Source organism: Dipodomys ordii, unplaced genomic scaffold (genome assembly GCF_000151885.1).
Source record: "Dipodomys ordii isolate 6190 unplaced genomic scaffold, Dord_2.0 Scaffold15, whole genome shotgun sequence".
Lineage (NCBI taxonomy): Eukaryota > Metazoa > Chordata > Mammalia > Rodentia > Heteromyidae > Dipodomys > Dipodomys ordii.
In genome coordinates, this window is record NW_012267231.1 from 15,039,407 (window position 1) to 15,060,882 (window position 21,476).

The 21,476-nt window shown below is 42.1% G+C and overlaps 1 protein-coding gene across 1 annotated transcript in view; it reads left to right on the plus strand.

Annotated features, from left to right (window-relative positions):
- Neo1 (neogenin 1) overlaps positions 1 to 21,476 on the plus strand; it is a 100,085-nt gene that overhangs the window by 63,665 nt on the left and 14,944 nt on the right. Inside the window, exons 17-23 of the mRNA XM_013011918.1 lie at positions 38 to 133; positions 3,558 to 3,733; positions 3,816 to 3,954; positions 6,087 to 6,194; positions 7,337 to 7,531; positions 11,528 to 11,596; positions 15,454 to 15,598. Of these exons, the coding sequence (XP_012867372.1) occupies positions 38 to 133; positions 3,558 to 3,733; positions 3,816 to 3,954; positions 6,087 to 6,194; positions 7,337 to 7,531; positions 11,528 to 11,596; positions 15,454 to 15,598 (928 nt within the window). The remainder of the gene's footprint in view (positions 1 to 37; positions 134 to 3,557; positions 3,734 to 3,815; positions 3,955 to 6,086; positions 6,195 to 7,336; positions 7,532 to 11,527; positions 11,597 to 15,453; positions 15,599 to 21,476) is intronic.

Below are 21,476 nucleotides of genomic sequence, written 5' to 3' on the forward strand. Positions count from 1 at the left end.
GGATTTGTCTATGGTTGTTTGGACTTTTTTCCCTCAGATCCGAGTTCTCATTATGTGATTACCCTGAGAGCATTCAACAGCGTCGGCGAAGGCGTCCCACTGTACGAGAGCGCAGTGACCAGGCCTCACACAGGTAGGCTCCTGGCTGTCTCATCAACAGCCCTTTCCCAGCAGCCATGTAGAATGTTGGCATGAGGCCTGCCTGTACATGGCTGTGAAGGAAATGTAGGTGGCAATTTCTAGTGCATATTTTAGGTGCTACAATGAATAAGAAAAATCCTCCTAATCTTGGTTTTGCTTGTTGAAAAATATTAAACCTGGTCATGAAAGCTGTTTTTGGAAATATATATATGATATATATATGGAAATGTATATATATCCATATATATCTATATATGGATATATATAGATATATGGATATATATACATTTCCATGTGTCAGGCTCTTAGAAAGCAGTATTTGGAGAGAATTAAAAGTGATTTTTCAGATCAGGCTTAGTGGCTCATACTTACAATTCTAGCTGCACAGGAAGTGGAAATTAGGAGTATCACAGTTCAAGGATAGCCAAGGAAAAATGTTTGAGAGACCCCCATCTCAGTAAAACAGTGGGATATTAAAACAGCGGGGGACGGTAGAGTACACTTGTTATTCCAACTTACTAGGAAAGTGTAAAAAGAAGTTTGCCGGCCACATCGGCTAGAACAAAAATATGAGACCCAATTTGAAAAATAACTAATGTAAAAGGACTAAAGGTGTAGCTTACGAGATAGCTTGCATAGCAGGCAAAAGCCCTGAGTTCAAATCCTAGTAATACAAAATAAATACAAAGGAATGATTTTTCATTGTCCGGATATAACTAAATGAGTCAGAAAATAAAAGTTCTTTATCTCCAGAGGAATTATATTGGTTATTCATTGTGGCAGTGTGTCTTGGTGAATTTAACAGATGCTATACTGTCACCTGAGTAGGTTTGAAAAGTACTTTTCTATGTCTTTAATAAATCTCACATATTAATGAACATTATAGAGACAAAAGCATTATCTATTTTATACATTTATTAATGATCAAAAGTTCACTTTGTTTTCTTTGAATTATCTATTTTAAATATTTCTAAGACAAAGTAATTAAATTTTCTACAGTGGTATGAAATCTCTAACTTAAATTTGCATGAGAAAGTTTTTTGGAGCTTTATTATATGTATTTATTTTTGTGCCAGTTCTAGAGCCTTAACTCAGGGCCTAGGCTTTGTTCCTAAGCTTTTTTGATTAAAGCCAGCACCCTGCTACTTGAGCCACAGCCTCTTCCAGTTTTTTAGTGGTTAACTGGAAATAAAGAGTCTCATAGACTTTCTTGCTGGGGCTGGCTTCAAACTACAATCCTCAAATTTTAGCCTCCCATATAGTTAGGATTATAGGTATGAGCCACTGGCACCCAGCCTAAATATTTTTAAAGAGCCATGAAAACCAAAGAATGTTTCAGAAATGCCTCTTTTCCATTGATTGCACACAAGTTTGAGACAGTTTTGTCTGTTGTGTATTCCAGGTGTTCTGCATAATCATACAGACTTGGCAGTATTCTTGCCAAGATAATAATGTCCTCCCCCTTTTGTTTAAAGCTCCTATTTTTAATCATTACTACATGCTTTTTGTTGTGGGGTTTTGTTGTTTTATTTTGGTCGGTTATGGGCCTTGAACTCAGGGCCTGGATGCTGTCCCTGAGCTCTTTTGCTCAACGCTCTAGTGCTCTACTACTTTGAGCCACAGCTTCACTTCTGGTTTTTGAGTGGTTAATTGGAGATAAGAGTCCTGTGGGGACTTCTCTGCCTGGGCTGGCTTTGAACCATGATTCTTAGATCTCAGCCTCCTGAGTAACTGGGATTTACATGTGTGAGCCATGGGTGCCTGGCTGCTGCATGGTTTATAGTTCTATTCTATCTTCTTCTATGTGCCTGTAAGTTCTTCCAGAAATAGGTTTTGTATCCCAGAAAAGGGGGTGAAGGGAGGCCTTACTTTTTAAAGTTGGGTTATAAAAACAAAATTGAATTTGTTTTCCTCTATGTGGTTTAAGAATGTAGTCTACTGGCTAGAAATATACAAGGAAGATGTTTCTTGTAATCTCATTCATATACACTGGGTACCTTTTCCAAGAATTGGTACACATATGAAAGAATTGTGCACCTGGAATTACATTTTTCTAAAACTAATTAGTATGTGCCCTACCAGTCTTCGAACAAAGGCCTTGATTATGTGTTCTACTTCTCTGTTATTTTTAGTCCTCATTTTGCAGGAAATAACACACATATAGACTCTTACTTTAGAATAGCAGTTTTTTCATAAGCAAGGCTTATCAGATTTTGACTTGCAGGATGGGCCAGTCACCATAACTGTATGGGGCACCTCTTCTAACACCTAAAAGTTTTAAAATGAAAGAGCATAGGTGTACTTAGGAAACCTAACCAGGAGTTTGGAGAGCCAAACTCTCAGGCTCCAAACAGATGCTCCCATGGTCTCCTGAAGCCAAGCACATTCTTCTCCTTTTGTACATGATCCAGCTTCAGTGTTGCAGTAACTCTTTGAGAATGTGTCTTTTGGGTAGGGCAGCACCACACACACGAGCATAGACTATGGTATTGAGGACTATAGCATTGCCATAACTGATAGGAACCTGCCACTGTGTTCCCTAACTCAGCTGGAGAAAGTGCCACTAGTCTAGCCTGTGGCAGCTCTCCTTCTGAGGGAAGGCTGCTATGAGGTCCTTTGGGTTTACTTGCCTATCTGAGCCTGGACCACTGGCTGTTATGAAGAGAAGAATCGTTACATACCCAGGGAGAATCACTAGTGACTCAGGTCCCAGAAACTGAGCCACATCCACTGAAAGCTCAAAACAGGCCATGAGCTTTGGGTTGCTTGTTCAGAAATAGTACCCTGGTTTTATTTTAAAAAAAAAAAAAAAAAGGTTTCTGGGGATGTGGCCTAGTGGTAGAGTGCTTGCCTAGCATGCATGAAGCCCCGGGTTCAATTCCTCAGTACCACTTAGACAGAAAAAGCTGGAAGTGACGCTGTGATTCAAGCAGTAGAATGCTCACCTTGAGCCGAAGAGCTCAGAGACAGCACCCAGGCCCAGAGTTCAAGCCCCACGACCAACAGAAAAATAAATGATGAATAAATAAATAAAAGTTTTTGTATTTTCATGATCCTTTTTGAATAGGAGTTTGAATTTCAAGTAATTTTAAGAAAATTCCAGCATGTCTATACTAACATAACACTAAATTATCACATTTTAGTGTGCCCATAGAATTACTGCTTTGTTCAACATTCCTCTATAATTTCTTCCTGAAAGAACACAAGTAGAAATACTCTTTTTTTAAAATGAATGTTATCTATTAACTGTGATTTTCTTTCTTTTTCTCCATTTCTCATCTCTCATTTCATTATATTACCCTGCATTTCCCTTTTATTTTTGTTTATGTTTAAATGCCATTTCCCTTTTTAAATTACTTTTTGCCCAGACACTTCTGAAGTTGATTTGTTTGTTATTAATGCTCCATACACTCCAGTGCCAGATCCCACTCCCATGATGCCACCCGTGGGAGTTCAGGCTTCCATTCTGAGCCATGACACCATAAGGATCACGTGGGCAGACAACTCTCTGCCCAAACACCAGAAGATCACAGACTCCCGGTACTACACAGTCCGATGGAAAACTAACATCCCCGCCAACACCAAGTACAAGGTATCCACACATTTACTCTGGCTGAAAACAGCTGCTTGTTGATGTTTTCTGGTTCTAAAATTCTTGATTCATCTTTTTCCAGAATGCAAATGCAACAACTTTGAGTTATTTGGTGACTGGTTTAAAACCAAATACACTCTATGAATTCTCTGTGATGGTGACCAAAGGTCGAAGATCAAGCACCTGGAGTATGACAGCCCATGGGACCACCTTTGAATTAGGTATGTGTTGTTGGAACCTGTATAGAACGGCATTTCTTCTCTTTGCAAAGTATGAAAATCAGTGGAAGTTCCTGCTTATGTGCCACATTCCAAGTTATGAAGCTCCTCTCTCCCTGCTTTTAATCACCACGAAGAGAAATGAGTGTGTGAAATGATGGTTACCAGACCGTTACATTTGGAGATGTGTTCGCTATATCAGCTACTACTTAGCACAGAGCAGGTAGTGCAATTTTAGGACTCCAGAGGTTTGACTTCAGTCTAAGATGATCAATCCTCTACTGGCAGCGTTCACAAGCAGATCATCCTGTCTCTGCATCTTAGCTTCTTGCATCCTGTGAGGAGTAATAATTACTGCCTTTCACTTTACAGGGCTATTGTAAATAAAATGAGGAGCAGATGGGAGAGCATGTGGTGCGATATGTAGCATGGGTTGGATGTGGAAGATTATTGGCATTAATCCTTCTTTACTGGGAAATTGAGATTGAAAAAAAATGAAGTGACCTGCCCTTGACCAACCACTTAGCCAGTCATGCTTGCTGCAGCTGGAACACTTTACTGGGTGACACCAAAGCTGCACCCCAAGGTTTTCTTGGGAAAACAGTCTTTGTTAAAAGAAAAAAACTTTCACTGAAACATCCTTTGAATTTTTGTTTGTAAGTGGACGTGAGAGAGAAAAGATAACTAATCAAATTACGAGAGTGGAGTCATGGAGGTTTAGCCTGCTTGCTTTTCACTCACGTTTAGGCCTATCTTCACTCACCTTGCTCTTTGCTAGCAGGAGGTTCTAGTCATCCTGGCCTACTGTGACTTATGAATAATAAAAAGATGAGCATGCACACTCTACACCAACTGACTTGGGCCTTCTGCACTGTTGGTTGGAGTTTCTGCAGAAAAGGGGGATTTGGAAAGTTAGAAATGTAATACATACAGAGTAAATGGACCTTCAGTTTGCTTCCTGTGCCAGTGTCTTAAGAATGTCTTTTTGCAGGCTAGGAAGGTGGCTCAGTGGTAGAATGCTTGCCTCACATGCATGAGGCCATGGGTTCAATTCCTCAGCACCATATGCACAGAAAAAGCTGGAAGTGGGTGCTGTGGCTCAAGTGGTAGAGCGCTAACCTTGAGCTGAAGAGCTCAAGGACAACGCCCAGGCCCAGAGTTCAAGCTCCGCAACTGACACCCTCCCCCCACCCCCAAAAAAAGGAATGTCTTTTTGCTTTAATTCCAACTTATTAACTAATAAATGAAACTTGTATTTTCCCTTAGGATGTTAGCTTTTTACTGGGTTTCTTTCCAACTCCCACTAGAACTCCAGTATTTTAGAAAGAAAAGAGTATATTTGAGGGTTTACTTGGCTTGTACATTTCCCTGATAGTACATTAAAAGTATTTTGCAGTAGAAACTGTTCCTTTCATTGTATTTGTGTGTAGCTTTTCTTCAGAGCAGTAACCTTAGTAGGTGACAGCATGCTATAAGTGTAAGTTTAAAATGAAAAGACTGTCCATTTGCAAATCATTCGTTTCAGGAATTGAGCTTTTAAAAGCCATGCTTCATTTAAAGAGCCAGCTAGAAGTAAGAGGGAAAAGTGTTCTATACTTAAAAACATTCCAAGCAAATCTAGATTGAGAGAAAGTCATCTTAGCAAATCACATCATGTCTCATTTTTAGTGTCCTGACCTAGAAAGCAAGGACAGTGATAGCCACCTGTCCAGACTGTCACATACATGAGGAAGGTATTGTTTTTACAGTGCTTGGCGTAGGGGTAGTTACTTGGCAGCGGCGTGAGTTGATTTTCCCAACTACCCTGTATACCTGATGGCCAGCCAAGATGACGGTTCTGTATCCTCACACCATGCTATTTTCTGTTTGCTGCTGCTGCTGCTGCTGCTTCTTTCTTCTTCTTTCTTCTTTCTTTCTTCTTCTTCTTCTTCTTCTTCTTCCTTCTTCTTCTTCCTTCTTCCTTCTTCGTTCTTCCTCCTCTTCCTCCTCCTCCTCCTCCTCCTTCTTCTTCTGCCTTTTTTGGGGGGTGGGGGGGCAGTCCTGGTTGTTTTATTATGTCTTACAAATGAAAATAGTAGAGAAAGCGGTGAGTTGTCCTGATGGATGGGAATGATGGAATGATTGTTATTTCGTAGTTCCCACTTCTCCACCTAAGGATGTGACTGTTGTGAGTAAAGAAGGGAAACCCAGAACCATAATTGTGAACTGGCAGCCTCCCTCTGAGGCCAATGGCAAAATCACAGGTAAGCTGCGCGGATTGCCCCTTTGTGCTCTGTGCCAGGCGGGTGCTGAACAGGGGAGCCTGAGGGCTGCTGTGGTTATTCTGCTGTGGTGTGGGTCCTAATGGTCCTCTGGGTTGGCATGAGGATGAACTACATGCCCTCCGTGATGCAGAGTGGGCCTGCTGATGGTTGCGCCACTGCCTGCAGATCTGGTGGGACTGCGCACTGCACAGCCTCGGCTTATTGGGACGCCATGAGAGCCATTCAGTTGTGTTCCTTGGGAAAGCTGTTCAACATGTCAGTGACCAGCTTTGGAATTGCATGTCCAACATAATTCTGCCAGGCACTACCCAATAAATACCAATTCTGTCATTTTGCCTGAAAGCTGCCTCCCCCCCAAAAAAAAGCCCATTTTGGCTTTTAATTCCAACCCTGACTCACCTCCAGGTCCCCTCCTTTGGGATTCTGGGCTCTCACAACTACTTAAAAGCCTTCATTGCAATGGCTATTCCAAGGGACCTGGGACTTTTCCTTGAACTTCCTGTATTAGCAGGAGCAGTGGCCTCCTCCGCCTTGCGGGGGGGGGGGGGGGGGGAGGCTGAGGAGATGGCAGCTTCCCTCTGGAGCCCGGCTCTGGGAAGGAGTGTACTGAGGAACTGGCCCGAGGAAACAGCATCACAGTGCTGTCCTCCTTTCCGCGGGAAGCCTGGGCACCATAGCATTTCCTCAGGTCTGACTTTGCCTCTTCTGTAAAATGCTCAGGCATAACTTGACCTGGATTTTGTTTTCCTTTGTCATTTAAAAACAGAAACAACGCGGCATGTGTTAGCACTGTTAGGCTTGAGTCACAGAGGCTTCCCAACTGATCAGTGGAGACTGAGTGCCCCCTGGTGGACATATCCAGTGACACTGCATTGAGGCTTCGCCCATCCTATGTCTGAGAGAATTTTATCAGGTTGCTGTGCATCTGCCCTGTATTTTTTTTCCTGTGATAAGAGCTAAAACAGTATGGCAGGCCACTACTGGGTTTCAGAATTTTACACTGTAGGCTCTGGAGAAGCATTATTCAACTACTGTGAATAAACATCATATGCCTGTATTTACCCTGGTTACAAACAGAAAAGCAGGAGTGAGATTGTTGTTCCCATTGCTCCTTTGGACAGGTTACATCATCTATTACAGTACAGACGTGAATGCAGAGATACATGACTGGGTTATTGAGCCTGTTGTGGGAAACAGACTGACTCACCAGATTCAGGAGCTAACACTTGATACACCATACTACTTCAAGATCCAGGCCCGAAACTCAAAAGGCATGGGGCCCATGTCTGAAGCTGTCCAATTCAGAACGCCAAAAGGTAAAGCTTCCCAAGCAGAAGGTTGGATTTTGTATCTCCTTAGCATATAGAACCTACAGGTAGTATAAGATGTCCTAGTGATGATCCCTCACCTCCCCACCCAGCACCAAATCGGTGTTCCCTGGGTGACCGGCCTAACCGCAGCACATACAAGAACACTTGGGCTTTGGGCTATAAACCAATCGCAGTGATCTAAAAGGTTTTATCAGGCAAATCAGATAGGTTCTTTTGGTTACCACACAGAGTAATAAGCATGTTATTTTGATAGATGGTTCTCTTTTAACAGGCTTTGTTACGTAAGCTTATAGGTGAATCTTTGTAGAGAATAAGAGACTAAGAGGGCCTTTTCTCTAAAACTCAAGGCAAAGAAACTAAAGTATTGAACCAAGCAAGGCTAGACTAATAAAGTTTAGTTGGGGACCGTGTCTATGGAATTGTGGAAACCTGCATTTCTTTTCTGTTGGTACTATAAAAGCAAAATTCAATTTGTTTGGAAGCTTATGGGGATTTAATTTTTTTTCCTTTAAAACTCTGTCTGTCCCATCTTCAAAGCTTGTGATCCTTGCTCTTGTTTTTTCTTCCCCCGTGCTTGGCTGGTTAGCGGACTCCTCTGATAAAATGCCTAATGATCAAGGTAAATGAGTAGATGGCCTCTCATTCCTTCTCTCTCGTGACCTATCATTAGCTTTTCATTTTTGTTTCCTTTTTTTTTTCCTGAAAACTAGAACCATGTGTTAAAAGTTACATATCGATTGCCCAGAGTGGCGTGGAGTCCATATTGTGGCACTTGGGGTATCTGAAAAGCTGGGATTTCACTTAGGAGGAAATAAACTGGCAGAAAAAAAGCTGAGCTGAATAAACTGGGTCTGCAGCTGTAGGAGACAGGCCTTACATGTAGGCCAGATCATCAGAGGGATGCTAAGACACTGAAGTATTGTGTGATAAGGATAAGCCTTTGAGTCACACCCAGACTGGCCATACCAGGTTTTCATATTTTTACCTTCTAAAATCCCATCTAGAATTTCATCAGTGACTCTGAATGAGAAGTTGTTTCAAAATTCAGTTAGTCTCCCATTTTCCTCTCCCAACAAAGAACGCATAGATATTTCCTACTAAGTGATATGATTATCCAACAGACCCTAGTTTATTCCATTACAATGAATGAAGTCAGAGCTTTTTTTCCATTTCTTCTCCTAATGGCATCTCATCATCTTCAAACTATTTAACCTGGAAGCTTAGGAAGTGTGCTCTTTGGGGTCCCCTTTCTTAAGGTCATCTGTCAGCTTTTGTTGCAATTGTCATGGTAGAGGGAAGGGCAGTTGTCCTTTGTAGGTTTTATTTCTAGAAGTTAGCTAAAGCTGGACTTTCAAACTGAGAACACTAAAGGTAAAGTTGCCAATGGCTTAAGAGTGATCATTGGAAATATAACATCATTAAGTATTACAGGCGTGATAGCACAGGTGTATAACCCCAGCCACTCAAACAAGAAAGGACTGAGTTTGTGGCTCATGTGGTAGCATGCTTACCTAGCCATTGCAAGACCATAAGTACAAATCCCAGTTCTGCGTTCCCCCCCCACACCCAACAAAAAGAAATAGAAGGGTTTGGGGTCTTAATGCAGGAAGAATCAGAACTTGGAACTGTTGAGTCTCCTGTACATTAGGGAAACTGCAGGCATACATTTTTGGGCATGTGGAAGCTGGAATATAAATTACCATGCATATGTGCAGAATATAAGTATGCCCTTTTCACCTCACCAGTGTGAGTCTTCACACACTTCAGCTTTGGTATTCAGGATTCTTCACCCATTGCTATTTTGGTGCTAGTTTCGTCTGTGTGTGTGTGTGTGTGTGTGTGTGTGTTGTGTGTGTGTGTGTGTGTTGTGTGTGTTTGTGTGATTATGATACAGTGTTCTGGATAGTTCTGTACCTGGTGAGCACAGAAACTTAACAACTAGACTTTTTTGGAGGAAAAAAACCAATCATATGACAGGCAACTGGAATCTTGATAGGCTGTGTGTGTGTCAGGATGATGGGGAAGGAGGGATCAGATATGATAGTGTCAAGAGTGGGCAGTGGGAAAATCATGGCCTGAGTTAAATCAGAGAATACATGCTTTCAGAGATCCAAGAATGTTCATGCTTTTGTGCATTTTCAACTTTGGGGGGAAAAATAGCATTGTTTTAGTCTCTAAATTTATTCTGTTAAATGAACTGCTTAGAATTTCAGATTTGAATTTTTTTTATTTCTTTGAAATCTCATCATTTAGAAAAGGACTTGGTAGGCACTATTAGCTCACTCCTGTAATCCTAGCTACTTAAGAGGCTGAGTTCTGAGGATCATGGTTCAAAGCTAGCCCAAGCAGGAATGTCTGTGTGACTTCTTATCTCTTACGTTATCTGGCACCAAAGAAGTAGAGCTGTGGCTCAAGCTGTAGAGTGCTAATCTTGAACACAAAAGCTCAGCCCACATCCTGAGCTCAAGCCCCTGGACCAGCATAAAAAAGAAAGAAAAGAAGAGGACTTAGCATAGTTGTAATGTTCGGAGAGGCACATCTAGTTTATGTACTTCTAATCAAGCTTTATTTGTAGAAATAACTTTCATAACTGTTTTCTGAAGCTCCATACTCTGTGACAGGAAAGATTATGTTCTTTCCCTGAAGATTCATTATGCATGTAATGATGATAGTTTATAATAAAAATCATTTATTGAAGCCAGGCACTGGTGGCTCACACTTGTAATCCTAGCTACTCAGGAGGCTGAGATCTGAGGATCACAATTGAAAGCCAGCCTGGGCAGGAAAATCAGAGATTCTTATTTCCAATTAACCTCAGGAAATAAAAACAAAAATGGTAGTAGGGCTGTGGCTTGAAGTGGTAGAGTGCTAGCTTTGAGCAAAAGAACTTGAGGACAGTTCAAGTCCACAATGACAAAAAAATTCCATATGTATATGTATATATATGATATGTGTATATATACATTATGTTGAACATTTACTATACATCAGGCAGTACTCAAAATATTTTGTAGTATTAAATTTCCATTTATAGTCACATCGATAGCATTAGCATCCCTGTTTTAAAAGGAAGAAACTGAAGCCCCAAAAGAATAGTTAAGTAACTTGGCCAGATGCAAACTTTTGAGAGATGACAGAGCCTGGTATTCAGATGTGGTCTGTTGAGCGCTCTACTGTGTTAGTCAGGAGGAGCAGCTCTAACCTTGCAGTTTGTTCAGATTTCTTTGGATGAGGAACATGTTTCTGGCCACAAACCTTGGGTGGTTGTATGGGCAAGGGTTGAAAGTGGTATTTACAGTAACTGAGGCACACTATTGAGGTGGTCCCCAAAAGCCTGAGGTGGGCCGCTCCCTTCGCTGTGCCTGTGATGAGTTAGGGGACAGTGACCCTTGTGAGCAACTACAATTAGAAAGAGGATGTTAGAATGACAGGAAGAACAGAGAACCCAACCAAGCTCCTTTGAGTGAATCTCCCTGCCTCCCACTTTAGGCTTCTTTACTCTTGGAAAGGCAATTTCTTGATGTGAGAAGAGAATCAGAATGGTACTCACACTGGCCAGGCCAGATTAGCATAGCCAGGTTCTTGGAAGAGTGTAGTTCTGGGATGCAGGCCTCAACCTAACTGATGGCTCTGGTTCCTTTTCCAAAAGAAGTTACTTCTGCCATACGTCCTCCAGATGTGAGCTCTTCCCTGGGCTGGGGGGGCTGGGTGTGCCCACTTCCTGACCTGCAGCACAGCAATCAGGTCACGACTGTGTGACTTTGGTGTCAGCCTTTCAGATGCCTCAGTGTATGGAAAAGCTGTACCCTGGTTTCCTTGCACTTGTAGACTAGATTCCCCCCTGTTGTTTATGTGTTAACTTTGTTTCCTCAGACTAGACTGAAAATGTTGCATTTATTTTGTAGAAAACACCCGCTCGCTGTGACATGAACTGTCACACCAGTGTGTGGGTCCTTACTGACATGATTCCTTCTGCTTCAGCCTCAGGGTCTGCAGGAAAAGGAAGCCGGCTGCCAGACCTAGGATCCGACTACAAACCTCCCATGAGTGGTAAAGCCCTTCCTCCAGCTTCTTAGCCTACTATGAGCATGAGGTTTTCTGCTTACACACCGTGCTGTGTGTCTTAGAGCTTGCATAGTGGATGATAGCATGCTCTCCTCTTTTTAAGTTTAGTGATTCTAGAAAATTCTTCCCACTTTCCTCACCACTGTAAAAATGAATGCCTTCTAATTCAACAACACCTCTTTTCCTACAGAATTTCATTCAACATTTCCAAGTTAACTTCTACACCAGAAATCACCTGAAATTTGAGCCTTACAACTCTGGGCAGCAGGGAAAATGGGTGCCATTATTCCCAGCTAATGTGTTAAGATAGATGTGAAGAAGTAATATACCTGGGGCCACCTGCTAATTCTGGCATAGAATCAAAATTCAGGTCTCTGTGTTTTGCCACTGTCACAGGCAAACCTAAATGGGACTCTGCACCAGACATGAGAATCCTGAATGGCAAAGTGTCCACAAATGTCGTTCCTAGAGGCTGAGCAATAATAATGGGTCATGCCTGTAATCCTAGTTTCTTGGGAAAAGAGGCAGGAAGATTGGGAAACAGAGGCAGAAAGACTGGATGTTGGAGACAGGCCGGGCAAAGCTAGTAAGGCAAAACAAAAATAAAGATAAAAGAGCTGAAGGCTATGGCTCAAATGGCACTCAAGACTTTCAAGGTACATATGCAAAACCCTGGGTTCAATCCTCAGTACTGCCAAAAGATTGTTCTTAAAAAGTTACCAGAATTGATCCTTATTATCTTATCACCTCTGTCTATAGGTACATAGAAAAGAAAGTACAGTCTTATAGAAACTCATAGTCTAGCTGTGGGAATACAGTGTTCTGTCCACGTCCATCTGTCTGGATATCTAAAAGTGGTGCTGTTGCCTGGCGTTGGGGCTCACACCTGTAATCCTAATTACTCAGGAGGCTGAGAACTGAGGATTGTGGTTTGAAGCCAGCTCAGGCAAGAAAGTCCTCACTATGTGACCCTTTATCTCCAATTAATCAAATTAACCAAAAGCTTGAAATGAAACTGTGGCTGAAATGGTAGACTGTAGGCAGCACCCAGATCCTGAGTTCAAGCCCAGAACTGTCCCCCCCAAAAAAGGTTCTGTCCATACTTGACTGAAGTCAGCCTCTTTTTAGAACTAGACCAGCTTGCACCATACCCCAGCTCCCAGCTGTGGTTCACAGTGGCTTCCCACCAGTGCCCAGCACTTTTGCTGACAAAGGCCCTGTTGGAATATGAATGGGTCAGTCCCAGTAGTGTCATCTTCTCCTTTTTCTTTTTCTTCTTCTTTATTTTTTGTCGGTCGTGGGGCTTGAACTCTGGGCCTGAGCGCTATCCATCAGCTCTTCAGCTCAAGGCGAGCGCTCTACCACTTGAGCTACAGCGCCACTTCCGGCAGTGTCATCTTTTCAAAGACAAAACCATTACTTTATTGAAGGTCAGTGTGGGTCTGGACAGTTTACATCATCTGCTTTCCTTTTTCTCAGAAACAAAGGCTTAGAAATGATTGACCAAAATGTAAATGAATAAGCTTCTAAGCCCTTCTAAATCAGCCTAGATTTAGCCCTGTGTTAGATGTAGTCTCTAAAATCACAGAATCAAAGTTGGAAGGCCAGCTAATCCAGCGTTGCGGGACGTATTCCCACAGTGGGTAAAGTTTGAATTAGTCCATAAGTGTAGAAAGCAGGTGGCATAAGACTTGCTAGGGGAAATTTCTCCACAAACACAGGTTCTCACAACACCCTACAGTGATAGGATGCTTCATCCTACATACTTCTAACAACTAGTGACTCATTACCCAACAAGGGAGGAGGCTCATCTCATTATTGTTAGACTCAAAGAGGGTAATTACAAGGAAAGATACCAGACATCCAGTGCTTAGGTCTGTGTGCCTCATTTTGACTTAATTAATGAGGTGGGAAGCCAAGAAATATGTTTCAAAAAGTAGAAGACACCAAGACGTGTTTACATTACAGAAGACTATGATAAAAAGCCTCAACCTCATCCTATAAGTAATGGGAAATGGCAACAATAGAAAGAAGAAAATAGGAATTTCTTTAAGGGCTAAACTGATCTGATCTCTGTGTATCTCTGGCCTCATCTACACTTTTTTCTTCTCATTTCCTTCCCGCTGAATCACATCTCAGTACTGCCTTTTCCTGCTTCAGGACCAGAGAGCTCTGCCCTGAGATTTTTTTTTTTTTTTGTCAGTCATGGGGGCTGAACTCTGGGCCTGGGCGCTGTCCCTCAGCTCTTCAGCTCAAGGCTAGCAACCTACCACTTGAGCCACAGCACCACTTCCAGCTTTTTTCTGCTTATATGGTGCTGAGTAATCGAACCCAGGGCCTCATGCATGCAAGGCAAGCACTCTACCACTGAGCCAACTTCCCAGCCCTTTCCTGAGATTTTTTTTTTTTAATTGTGAAAAAATACTGTACAGAGGAGTTACAATTACATGGGCAAGATAATGAGTACATTTCTTATCAAGCATTGTAGCCTCCTCCTTTGTTTCCCCTTCCCAATCCTTCCCATCCTCCCCTCACCCCCCCACCCAAACCTCTCCCCCCCCCTTTTCCTGAGATTTTTGTGTAATGGAATCCTCCTTTACCTTCCAGATATCAGCTCAAGTGCCATTGTATCAGAAAAGCTCCATTCTCCCTCCTTTCCTCCTTCTTTCCTTCCTTTCTCCTTCCCTTCTCTCCCTCCTCCGTTGCTTCCTTTCTTTTTAATTCACTTATCAATACAGTAGAACAGATTAAACAAAATTGAATGTAGAATCCAGATTGAGTACTCCAGACAGCTGGATGCATGTGGTTTGTCTCCTCAGTCCCTGTCCACAGGACTCTGGGAGGTTCTTGGAATGTGTAAGTGCGGGCTTCAGGTCTGGCTTCTCCAGTGCTGTGGAAAGGGATTGTCCACATGGGCCAGTGCCCTGTGCTCCTCCTCTGTGCCACTTGTATATCCCTAGGCATCCACGTTGAATTCAGAACAGTTTTATTAATCTTTCTACCTAAATGAGCCACACAGTCACCCTATCATATTCCTCATTTTATTTTCTGGTATGGCACTCATTATTACTAACGAGCAATTTCTTCTTTATTGCTTGCGCCTGCCCCAACCCCAACAATAATAGAAACACACCTTTATTGTTCAGCATTTAGTACCTAGAGCATGATTTCAACATAATAGCCACTCAAATAGTCACCAGGTTAATAATGAAAATTTGTAGACCTACTTTTAACTCTGCATAGTCTATTTATCAAAAGATATTTTCAAAAAATTCTTTTGTAATCTCAGCAATTTCTAATCTAGGGAAAACTTTTGCTTTCTGTAAATGTATATACATACATATTTTTCAATGGTTTTGAAAGCCAAAAGAACCAAATGACTTAGAGATAGTACTTTCCAAGGTACATTGTGTATATATATGTATATGTATATACATATGTATACATATATACATATATGTATATACATTGTATGTGTGTGTGTGTGTGTATATATATATACATACATATATATATATATACACACACACATGTGTATATATATATATATTACAAGGGAGACACCAGGAAGGCAAGACCCGTTATCCATCCAAGTATATCTGAGCCTTTGAAACCTTGAAATCACAGCGCAGCTCAAGAAGCTTTTATTGAATACTGTCCTTGCCCTGCTGGGCCCTGCATTTGGGGAGTGTCTCGGCTTATCATCTGGAGAGTTCATCACCTTCTCAAAGTGTGATAGTTAGGAAACATTGCACTCCTGTGGGATGTCTTTGTGTTTGATAGCCTGATTGAATGCATTTTTGAAAATGAGTAAGTTAACAAATGTCCATTTTCCTGTGCAGGCAGCAACAGCCCTCACGGAAGCCCCACGTCTCTAGACAGCAACATGCTGCTGGTCATCATCGTCTCTGTTGGCGTCATCACCATTGTGGTGGTGGTGATCATCGCCGTCTTTTGTACTCGGCGCACCACCTCTCACCAGAAAAAGTAAGCAGCCCCAAATGTCTCCATAAAGTTTCCACTTTTACTTCTGTACACCTGTTCTTAAGACTGGTACAAAGAATTGAAAGGAAGAGCACATGAAAAGCAATGTCAAATGCAGTGTGTGATTGTATGTAAAGCAGCACAGGACCGTGTATATGACAGTAGTCCTATGCAATGATAGTGGAGTTTAAAAATTCTCAACAGCCAGTGAAAAGAAGAGTCTTAAGAGCAAGAGAAAAAGCAGCTGCAGAAGAGAAGAACTCCCAAGAACATTCTCAGCGAAGAGTCAGCTTTTACACACCCTCACAAGCTCCTTAAAACATTTGGAATCAGGCCTCCCCACACACATATCACGCATACTCTGCACTAACAGTGAGGAATGCTCTTGGTGTACTGCTTAAAAGGTGGTGAAAGGAAGTTAATCAAGCAGACAGGGAAGAGCCCCAGATCAGTCCCCAGAAGAAAGCACTGTTACCCTGGGAGACCCAGACCCTGTGGTTACTGCCCACAGGCTCTCCCAGGGGTCAGGGTATGACAGCAATGACAGTGATGTATTGTTGTCAGTTTCTGACCCCGGGGAGGCTGAAGCTACTGTGTAAGGAATTTTATTTTATTTTATTTTTTATTTTTTTTGCCAGTCCTAGGGCTTGAACTCAAGGCCTAGGCACTGTCCCTGAGCTTCTTTTGCTCAAGTCTAGCACTCTACCACTTGAGCCACAGTACCACTTCCAGCTTTTTCTGTTTATGTGGTACTGAGGAATCAAACCCAGGGCTTCATGCATAATAGGCAAGCAGTCTGCCACTAAGCCACATTCCAGCCTCCAAAAGCAATGATTTTAAGAGTAGAAATAAAGTATTAGTCTCCAATAAACCAGTAGAAAACCAGAAGTGCTGCTGTGGCTCAAGCGGTAAAGTGCTTGCCTTGAGCTGAAGAGCTGAGGGACAGCGCCCAAGCCCAGAGTTCAGGCCCCATGACCAACCAAAAAAAAAGAAAGAACGAAAGAGTCTTACAGACTTTCCTGCCCAGGCTGTCTTTGAACTGTCATCCCCCCATCTCAGCCTCTTGAGTAGCTAGGATTACAGGTGTGAGCCACTGGCACCCAGCCATTATCTTTTATACCATATTTTTGCTGTATGCAAATGCTTACTAAGTGTTACAGTTGCCTTCCAAGTTCAGTACTATGACATGCTGAACCCACTTGTAGCCTAGAAGCCACAGCTACCCATGGCAGCCTGGATAGGGGAGTGGTCTTCCTCCAGATACGTGATACTCACATGATAGCACAACATATCATGGTTAGATGACACATAACTGTATTTTTTTTCATTTTTTTGATTGTTATTATAAAGGTGATGTACAGAGGGGTTACAGTTACGTAAAAGTCAGATAGAGTACATTTCTAGCTGAGCACTGGTAGCTCACGCCTCTAATCCTAGCTACTCAGGCTGAGATCTAGGATAACAATTCAAAGCCAGTCTGGCAGGAAAACCCGAGAGACTCTTTATCTCCAATAAACTACTCAGAAAAAGCCAGTAGTGCTATAGTTCAGATGGTAGAGCTCTTAACCTTGACTACAAAGAGGCTCAAGGACAGTACCTAGGCCCTGAGTTCAAGCTCCATGACCGACAAAAAAAGAAGTAACTTTTTTTTTTTTTAGACGATGTCACTCCTTCCTTCACTCTCCCAGTTACAACTGTATTTTAAAAGGAAAGGGAAATTTGTTCAGCTTATAAAGGTGTCAGGTTTCTAGCAAGCTTCAGAATAAACCATTTACAAAATCATGGATGGGGTTTGGGACACCATGGCTAGCAGCATGATGAGGTACCAACCACCCTTAGTCCTGGAAAGGCAAGGGGAGAAGCAGAAGTCCAGAGCAGTGGAACATGGAGGAACTAGAGGAATGCTCCCAGTGGGGAGAGGCAGTAAGGAAACACCTCCTTCCCTCCATCCGAGTCTCTTGCCAGCCCCTTTTATTGCCTTATCTAATTGGAAGCCAGGAGCAAGATCACCAAGCAAATATTGTTCATTAGCTCAAGCCACTTAATTTTGGAGCCCAGCAGAGAAGATACTTGGAAAGGAGAGTAGGAGCTGACTAGCATTGCCTGGCACCCTTTGGAGCACTATCTGTGCGTGTACAGCAGGCCAGGCAGTGTGAGGTTCATGATCAGACCTACAGCAGTCTGTGTCCAGCCAAGGTGTGAGAAAACCCTAAACCTCTGATTATAAATGGAAATTTTGGAAGATTTTTAAAAGAAGTGCTGCCAAGCATGTGGAGAGGGTATTACTCTAATAGCTGGTTGGGAGTTACAAGCTTCACAGAGCTCTCTGGGATGTCAAGACTTGTTCCTAATACAAAGAGCAAGGCATTCAGCCACATAGTACTTGATGACACGCACTACAATGCTGAGCTAGAGAACCCTCATCTATCTGGTCAGCAAGACAGAGTCAGAGAAAGGAGATTTCCAAGTTGCCCCTAATAGCAAAATCACGTCGATACAGCATCCTAAGAGGTTGTGAGGGGGATTTGCTCCATAAAGTGGAAAATCATGTCTGTGGTTGTGGGTATCTTTCAGATTTGATCTACCCAAGGCAAGAATGCATATGTTTAATATAATGATCTATTTATTTTCAACATATAGGGCAGGGCAAGAGCCCTGGAACTGCTGCTAAGAATGACTTTGTCTTTTTCTGTAGTTTATGTGGTATTTTAAACCTCTTTCTTTTGCTCAAATAAAACAGCTTTCCATGGCTTACATTACCTCACTTTTCCAAGAGAATGAGAATGAGGACTCCTTTTATATCCTTCCTGATCACCACCTCTTACAGCGCCCTGTCCACTTTGTATCGTGGAAAACTATATTTCTTAAAAGCTTCAAAGACTATATATTTTTTTGTCTACTCTAGAACTTTTCTGCAAGCTTCTTTATTTGGCATTTTACATTTACCTATCTTTATGAACTTAGCTTTTATATCCTGTTTGAGGATTTTTGAGGTCTTTATTTAATAGAATCTAAAAGCCAAAAGGACAAAGAATTCCTTAGTGCTTTAGATTTAAATTTCAAAGTAAATAAACTTCATGGCACTTGATCTTCCGATTCAGAGTAGGAAATAAGCTGACAATAGGCTGTGTACTCAAATGGAATCTGCAGATGCTCCAGGTTTGAGTTCTGTTTTTAAAATAATGATGTCAAGTCTTCTAGGGCTTTTTCTTTTCTTTGCCTCAACAACTGCTTTCTAAGTATTCTGTTAGACAATTAAAAGTAAGAGCTTTTCTTTTTCTTGTTGCTTTTCTTGCTAAAACCTAAAGTACCTTCCACTTAGCTAGTAACTATTTATAGCACTTTGCAACCCCAAATCAGTAGTGAATTTAGAAAGCCTAACCTTGTTCACCTGAGCCTCCCTCACTCTCAACAGATGGCCCAGCTTCTCCTTCAAGATGAAGGTAGAGCCATCAGAGGAACTATTGGTCTGTTTTGTGTTGTTTTATAAAAATGCTTATGGTTGGGTACTTTATAAAGAGGCTCACCTTGCTCATGATTCTGGCGGCTGAAAAAACCTAGTACCAATGCCCAGGTGAGAGCCCTGGGTCACAGAAGCAGAAAAGGAGCTGGCTGTATGCACAGGAGGAATTAGGAGCAGGTGTCAGGCTCCCTTACAACACCCACTTCTTTAGGAAACAAGCCGGGTCCTGTGAGAACTGTCTTAAGCTTCTCCATGTGACCTAATTTGCCTCCACTAGTCTTTGTCTCGTAAAAGGACCACCTCTTTCTGTCATTAATAGTAGATACCACACTTTCACTATAAAAACTTGTAGGGGATACACCATATCCAAACCACAGCAGATGAGAAGTGCCCCAGCATACTACCATCTAATCTCCATCCTTTCTACACTGGGAACAACTGTTCCCTCCCCCTTCCTAAGTGTACTTCTTCCCTTTCAAAGCCAGCTCCTCTATTTGTCCTCTGTTCTCATTGTCTTCTGTCTTTCTAAGATCTTGTTGATATCCCTTTCTCCAACATCTCACTCTATTGGCTGTGTTCCTTCAGCTTAAAGTATACTCAAGACTTCCATCTTGAGAAATAATTATAATTATAACCCTTCTACTACATGATTCCTACCTCTAGCTGCTTACAAACCCTTTCCTGACTCTTTTCCCAAAATACCTTGAATATAGTCACCTGTCAGTATCCATGATAGTCCCTTTGGTGATACCAAAATTCAAGGGTACTGAAGTCCCTTGTATAGAGTGGCTTAATACTTGCATACAACCTACACATACCCTCCCCTACATTTTAAATCAGCTCTGGGGTACTTACACACACTGAATATCTCTTTATATACACGGGATTGGAAGTGTTTCCGATTTCAGCATTTTTCAGATTCTGAAATATTTGTATAATTTACGAATTTGAGCTCTCATTGATCAAAAAACCTTTAGGATTTTGTAACTTTTTTTTTCAAATTTTAATTTTTATTAAAAAGCTTTGGTGGGAGTTGAGACAGGGTCTCAACTATGTATAGTTCGGGCTGGCCTCAAATTCATGATTTCTCCTGCCTGAGCCTGCCAAAGTGCCAAGATCACAGTTGTGTGCCTCCATGCTCAGTAGATTCAGACTTTGTGCAGCCTGTAACACCTAATACTGCATATGTGACCATGATCTCAAAAGATGATATCACTTATTGGCATCACAGCTATGTTTGTTTATGTCTGATTGCTACACACCAAATTGCCTAAGAATGTATTCCATAGGAATCCTTCCCCCTTCCTGACTCTTAACCAGCTACCCTTCCTTCTGGAAGTATTCTCTCATGTCCTTTTTCACAGTCCTCCTCTCTACCTAGCCACTATGTGCAGGCATTTCTGTGGGCCTGGGCTTATCTCTTTTCCTTCCATGCCCATCTAGTCCTGCGATCTTGTCTCCTCTGTGCATCCCATGCCCCTCTCTTTTAAGGATCAGACTTCAGCCTCTCTTCTATTTCTTCATAAAGAGCCGCTTCAAACTCGGCATGTCCAAAGCAGTTCATGATTATTTCCATCAGACAGCTTCTAGTCCATTATTTTCAGTGTTAGTAAGTGGCTTAAGCCAAAAGAAACCTGTCTCATCCTTTATTCCTACTTGTCCTCCACTCCACCCTTCGTCCCTTTTTTTCATTAAGTCCTATCATGTCTGCCTCCTAAACACCTTTCAGATTTGCCTCTTCTTTCCATTCCCACTGTAAGAAAACTGAGTCAATAGAGTTTCAGAATAAAGAAAGGGTGGAAAGCGAACTTAACATACCAACAGGTTTTATTTGGGAGTGAATCTGGGAAGGGCTACCAAGTCTCTGCAGCCTGGCTGAAGGGAACCTAGAACACACTCCCTCCCCCCACCCCCCTTACAACTAGGGCTCTTTAAATATTAGGCAGAATGAAGTCAGGGCGTGACAGGAGGGGGCCAGGTGGAAGCAGGGTGAGATGGAGGCGCAGGTGGGTGAGCATTGATATTTTGGCGGAAGAGTTTCAAGGTTTCAACAGTGTCCTCACTGTCTTCACCTCATAGCTGGTCTAAAGTTGTAACTTAAAACTCATCTCCTTATTTTCTTGCCATGGAAATTCCTCCAAGAGCCTTTTATAATATTCTCCTGAGTACTTCCCAGCTTATATGCAGTCATTCTCTGCATGGTTCCCTACACACACACACACACACACAGAGGCACACACACACAGAGGCACACACTCAAGACTCAGAATCTCTCTAACGTAATGCTTTGTACGGAAAGTGCATTCTAGGTGGTGACATCTGCTTCAGGTCTTTGACATAAGCTGATTTCACCACCTAGAATGCACTTTCTGTCTCCATTATATCTCCACATAAACGTTATTTCTTCACTCTGTATGT